At 42.5% G+C, this 6,005-nt stretch overlaps 1 protein-coding gene across 1 annotated transcript; it reads left to right on the top strand.

Moving 5' to 3' along the window:
• Nucleotides 1-1,992: 1,992 nt before the first annotated feature.
• SMIM8 (small integral membrane protein 8) lies at nt 1,993-5,628 on the top strand. Its single transcript, XM_067294814.1, has 3 exons — nt 1,993-2,158; nt 3,229-3,370; nt 4,875-5,628. Exons 2-3 carry the CDS (start codon nt 3,251-3,253, stop codon nt 5,031-5,033), a joined length of 279 nt encoding a protein of 92 aa, XP_067150915.1. The 5' UTR covers nt 1,993-2,158; nt 3,229-3,250; the 3' UTR covers nt 5,034-5,628.
• Nucleotides 5,629-6,005: the final 377 nt, after the last annotated feature.

Here is a 6,005-nt window from a genome sequence, read left to right as displayed (position 1 = left end):
TGTGTGCAATTTCTTTCCCAAAGAGGCTGTGTGTGGGACTTAACTGTCCTTTACGGAAAGTACCAGAGAATTACCAGCAGTCTAACAATTTTTGCCAATGTCCTTATGGCAAAGTGGTTGCATTATCAGGCACATGTGTTCTGGTTTAAACCCATTACACCACAACCCCTGTGAAATATTACTCTGGTCCGAAGTCAGAAGTTTTGTCTGTATGGATGGGATAACAACAGTTAACGGCATTAACAGGTGGGAAGAGGTGCAAGAGCTGTTAAGTGAGTGCACTTCCCAGTGCAGTGATATTACCCTTTCAGATCTTCACACAAAATGTGTCAGTTCCTTGGGATGCAGAATGTTTTCTGCAGTAAAAATCTCCCTTCCCTCAAGAAAACAAGATGCCTGCCCAAAAACCAAGCCTCATGCAGAAACCTTACATCAGCTTCTTTAAATTACACAAACATCAAAATAAATGAGAGCAGTAATGTTCACTCAGAAGTTACTCTTTCTTTGCTACTAAATGGATTCTATACAAAACTCAGCTGTGTAGCATATGCTGCCAAAACAATAGCTACTAGCTTAACAGACGGGACACTGTGAATTAAATACTGACACAAAACACAGATATACAACTCAATTTTTTCTTGATACCAAAACTTATTTCCTTTTTTTTTTTCTTTCCTCATGATATTTACACATAACAAAAAATCTTTAGATATTTGATCAGAATTTAGAAGGGACAAGTTAACCTGTAGTATCTTATTATTCTGCTATCTTTTTAAAAAGTATGCAGTTTGATTATTGCAAAAGAAAACATGGAACAAGTGCCTCTGGGAGCCTGGATACCTATACATTTATGTTTGTCTGCTGTGGCTCCACAACTCTAATAACCAGAAGCTCCAACAGAGCTCTTATACATCCTCCAGATAAAGAAAAGTGTGAGCTGGGGTTAGTCCAGAACTATCTGTCTGCTAACTCACCATCTGGCTGTAGCTTAATCTTATGATTTTACATATACTTTCTATTCTGCCTGCCTGTTCCCCAAAGGAGGGCTAATGTGGGTCTTTCTCCACTATCCAGATACTGTTTTTTCCAAAGTTTCAAATTTCTACCCTTCTTTATAATGTAGTTGAAACTACCCAATGGCATCAAAGTCAGTAGAGACAGAAAGTGGGCACCAGCCGACAGATGGTGTGATTGCATGTGCTTCATTCCCTCTGGAAATTAGGTTAAAAAAAAAACAAACTATTTTAGGCAATTATAATAATTTTACTCTTTACAAATAATAGAAAACAAACACCACAACAAAGTGGCAACCGAGAATTTTCAGATGCCTGAAACCTAGAATTCAGATCCAATTACCAGAAATTGGATGTTTAGATCAAAACATGTTCTTCTGTTCTAACAGACTGCACTTCCATAGACATGTGTCTTTGTGCAGTATCTGTTAGTGATCCCATGTACTTGGGATCAACAAACGGGAATTTCTTTGGTTCTCTTTTTACTTTCCTTTTTCCTTAAGACTTGCTGCGAGTTTATGTGTGAATTCACACCAACAGGAATAATCTAGCACATCTCTTAGAGGTTCTATGGAGATGCAAAAACAGTTTCAGGCCCCCAAAACCCCCATCTCAGCCCAGCCCGGGGCCGTCAGTCGCCACGGCCCGGCCCTGGCTCGGCCCCGCGGCGGTGTCCGACGCTCCCGGGGCTGCCATCACCAGTCGCTCTCTGCCTCTTTTCTTTAGTTAATTCCTTCTACTTTGAATAAACTGGCTCCCTCCCCCAGCTCCCGCTTGCCCCGCTCCGCCCCCCGCTCCGCCCCGCTTTCCCTCCCCCGCAACGGCCGGCCCTGCCCGCCCCTCCGCCCCGCAACGGCCCGCAGCCGGCGCCTCTCAGCCCTCCCGCGGCGTCTCTCCACACAAGCACCAGCCCCCTAGGTGGGGCGGCGGAGGGGGAGGGGAAGGGGGCTTATATTTTTGGAGGTTTATTTGGGGAGGAAGAAGACGAAAACGGTCAATGCGGCCGCACCCAACCAGCACCCGACCCCCCCCGCTGCCGCGCCGGCGGCCTCCGCCCAGGAGGGGGCGCGCGCTCGTAGCCCGCCCCGCCCCGCCCCCCGCGCCGCGCCGCGCACCGGCAGCCCGAGGCCCGGCTCGCGGCACGGGTGAGTGGCGGCGGGGGAGCGGGGAAGAGGGCGCCCGGGGAGCGGGGCGGAGCGGGGCGGGGCGTGGGGCGGTGGCGCGTTAACGGTTCCCCGCCCCCCGCCCGCGCAGCCGTTGGTGGCTCTTCGCGGGTCTTGCGCGTTACGCCTCGTTCGGGCCTTCCGCACCGGGCCAAGCTTGTTCCCTGCGAAACTGCCCCCCTCCTCCCAAATGTAAAGCCACGAGTGGCGCCTGGAGGGCAGCGGCAGCCCACAGGGAGCCCCCCAGCGCTACAGCCCCCTGCTCAGGTGGAGGGTTTCTGCCCTTTCCTGTTTTCCCTCAAGCTTGTTGCTGCTTAAGGGCAGGACAAGGGAGTCAGGCTGAACTGCTGGGCATTTACGCTTCATGTGTGGTGGCAGGCTGCCCTAAGCCTGAAGTGCCGTGTGCCCGTGTCGTCCTTTGACTGACCCTGGTGCTGACCTGACCTCCCTGCTGTGCCTAGGGCCTTGTGCAGCAGGGCCCTCTTTCTCATCTGCACCCCAGTAAGCACGGTTAACGAAAGACTTGGTTTGTTCACATTTGTTCAGGTGGCATCTCGTTTGTGTGGGCATCTCTTTTGTGTGATGTGCTCTTTTTGTGTGAAAATGAGATTGACGTTTGGGACAACTATGGGGGCAATGACCACACTACCATGAGGCATGGGCTGCCCTGTCACATCTGAGATTAAAAAAAATAAGAATGTGCTCTGGTACATTTCTCGTGGCATTGTTTGCTCAGCAGTGTAGACTGCTGTTAGGTCCACAGACAGCTTAAGCATCAGCCAAATTCAAGTAAGAAGAACAAGCCCATGATCAGTAGGCTTACATTTGCTCAATAAAGATCTTCATCTCCAAAGGTTCATTTTAGGATGCACAAAATTGAAAAGATTTGAAAACCAGTGTGCTTAAAGTGGAAAAGTTAGATAACACCAAAGGCAATAGTTATTATATACACAAATTCATGCTGGAAGAACAAAAGCTGAGTCAACTCAGATTCACTGAATGTAGTTTGTTTGTTTTAAGAAAATGACCTCTATTTTTCATTTTGTTTTTAGGAAGTATTCAGAATTAATTAAAATGTCTTCCACCAAACCTCCGAATGAAAATGAAACACCCAAAGAGAGAATTCCAGGATTGAGGGGTGCTCGAACAACCACACTCTTCCGAGCTGTGAACCCAGAGCTTTTCATTAAACCTGTAAGAGGCTCATTCAAGAGCAGCTAAATATGCTTAGAGAGACACGGTTGCTTTAAAGTAATAATCACAATTCAGCGTGCATTATATAACCATCTCCTGTTATGCAAACCACCCAGCAGTGTAACTAAAAATATTTTTGTTTTTTTCCAGTCTGATTGTTAAGTGCCCAGAACATTATATTGTTTATACCCAATTTTTATTCCACCATTATATTGTCTGATTCTTTTGTATCTAATTTAATTACTTTCAGAAAGACTGCTTACAGGCATATTATCCTTCTGATTTGACAGGCTGAGTAATGGCAGTCCTCTTAAATATTTAAAAGGGAACAAATTCTAAAATGCATGTTCTTAATAATAAAGAATGGCATTTTTTGGCAGCTTTTAAATATTTTGGAGAGTTTTCTTTTTCTCTCTGTCCCTCTCTCTTTAATATACCCAAAGTTTTAGGAATCCTTAAAAATTTTGGTGTACTTCCTTGTATCCTTTACAGAACTGCAGCGTGCTTGCTCGCTCATGCTCTGTCTCTGTCTGACTATCTGTCTGTCTGTCTCTCTTTATATATGCATGTATGTACAACTATTGTCTTGTTTATTAAATGAGTTAATTTAATAGCTGTTAAAAAACAGTTTCATCTTGCTTGATAGCAGGTAGTATAAGTTATTCAGCACGTTTCATTGAACTGAGGCACCTGATTCCATGCTGTTAGAAAACCCACCAGTATTGTTAGCTCTGGCACCAATAGTCTGTTAACATTCATAAGGTGGTAACTCAAAAAGCAAAAAGTTAATAGAAAAATATTGAGGCAATATTTGCCTACTATTTCTGATGCAGAGTTTTTTAAAAATTGTGATGAAGGAGAGTGACATGACAGAGTACTTTAAATAGACTTTTATATAGGATAGCAGTGTGATTTAAACATATCAGCCAATATTCTTTGTTACAATATTTGCTTTTATAATTAAATTGGTGATACTCTGGTTTTATTTACACCTACAGAACTCAGTGGCATCAGCAAGACTGGATCAAATTCTGTGTATATAATAAAAGTAGACTTTGTGACAACAATACATGATCTGTTTCAGAGAAATAAAGTTACTTGGCAGGAGCGTAGTGCATTGTCCCAGTAGTACATGCAGATGAATTTTGTTAGAAGTTTGTAACAGCTACCTGTAGTAATTGATTTTGGCCAGTTCATTCATGCTCAAACAGCATTTGTGACCAGCAAAGGACAGCACGCTGGGCCATATGATGTTCTGTCTCCAGAAAAGGAGAGCCCTCCTTTTCAGAGGGAACTCCTTTTGCTATCACAAAGTCAGGTCTCCCTTCTTGCTGCTTATCAAAGTCATTTGGATCAGTCTACAAAAAAGGCAATGATGATTTTTTCAAATGTCAAAATAGACTACTGTTCACTTTCTAATCTATGACTGAAAAATAAAATGTTTGTGATGAAGGAGAAAAAGTTTTGAGTACAAATGCATACTAATCTTTTTTTTTTTTGACAGAACAAACCTGTGATGGCATTTGGGCTTGTAGGAATTACCCTCTGTGTGGCCTACCTTGGTTATTTGCATGCAACAGTAGAGAATAAAAAGGACCTCTATGAAGCAATTGACAGTGAAGGGTCCAGATATATGCGGAGGAAAACTTCCAAGTGGGACTGAAGAAGGAAGGAAGGAAATCTGCAAATCAATCACAGAGTTTTTCAAGGCAACTACTATTTTTTTCTTTGTCCATTGAAATAATGGATGTCTCTCTTGCCATTTAATCCAATTTAAGTCCCAGTATAAATTTCATGCCTATAAAAATAAATTGTAATTGAGATATATACAAACAGTAAAGTGATTTTAAGAATCGTTGCCTGGGATCTTCACAGCATGTCAGAAGAGACACAATTGACTCTGATGTGCAGACTAGACTGGTAAATGCCCATAGAAATGTATATGATAGTTCAACTCATTCCTCTGATTAAGATGAAAATGAGGGTTTGTCTTTTATTTTTTTTACAGGAGGTGTATTACATGGTCTGTGAAAAGATAAAGTTGATCTCTTGTTCTGTTGAAAGTTGACAATTACAATTTTGCAAGTAAAATATTTTTTAAGATAATGTTAGATCTGATAAAGGAGTTGCTGAAGGATTTTATTTAATGAAGGAAATTGTAAAATACAGACCAAAATGATCCTTGGATTATTCCTTACTATTATTGGACATCCTTTCTTACTCTTTTAAACTACTTTTTCCCTGACTTCCTGAGGAAATGAGACTTGTGTAATTACTTTATCCATGTATTTATCAGTTGTCTCAGCTCTCATCAAAATGTGTGAACCTTTTATTTAACTTCAGTTGAATTTGAAAAATTTCAAACAAGAATACATCCGAAGAAGTTTTGTTAAAAAATAAATAGCCAGATAGAGGAGAAAAAGTTAAATAAGTGCTCCTGCCAAGAAAAAGTCAGGAAGAACTCAGTCATTGCCTGTCCTTTTTGGCATCAGAGGGCAGACCAGTGAACATACTGGTATCAGCTTGCCAATCAGTGTGTATAACTCCAGGTTAGCCAGCACTTGCATGGTGTTTGTGTCTGGTCAGCAGGACAAAAAATAGAGTGCTGGGGAGGGGGTGGGTATACCAGAGAATA

Source organism: Apteryx mantelli, chromosome 3 (assembly GCF_036417845.1).
Source record: "Apteryx mantelli isolate bAptMan1 chromosome 3, bAptMan1.hap1, whole genome shotgun sequence".
Lineage (NCBI taxonomy): Eukaryota > Metazoa > Chordata > Aves > Apterygiformes > Apterygidae > Apteryx > Apteryx mantelli.
The sequence above is the reverse complement of the archived record's forward strand: the minus strand, read 5'-3'. Positions and strand labels throughout refer to the sequence as shown.

Bases quoted from the DNA above. Each gene is read 5' to 3' on its own strand.
- SMIM8 (XM_067294814.1), top strand. From the start codon at position 3,251: ATGTCTTCCACCAAACCTCCGAATGAAAATGAAACACCCAAAGAGAGA. The intron at 3,371-4,874 runs GTAAGAGGCTCA...TTTTTTTGACAG, and splicing joins CAGAGCTTTTCATTAAACCT to AACAAACCTGTGATGGCATT.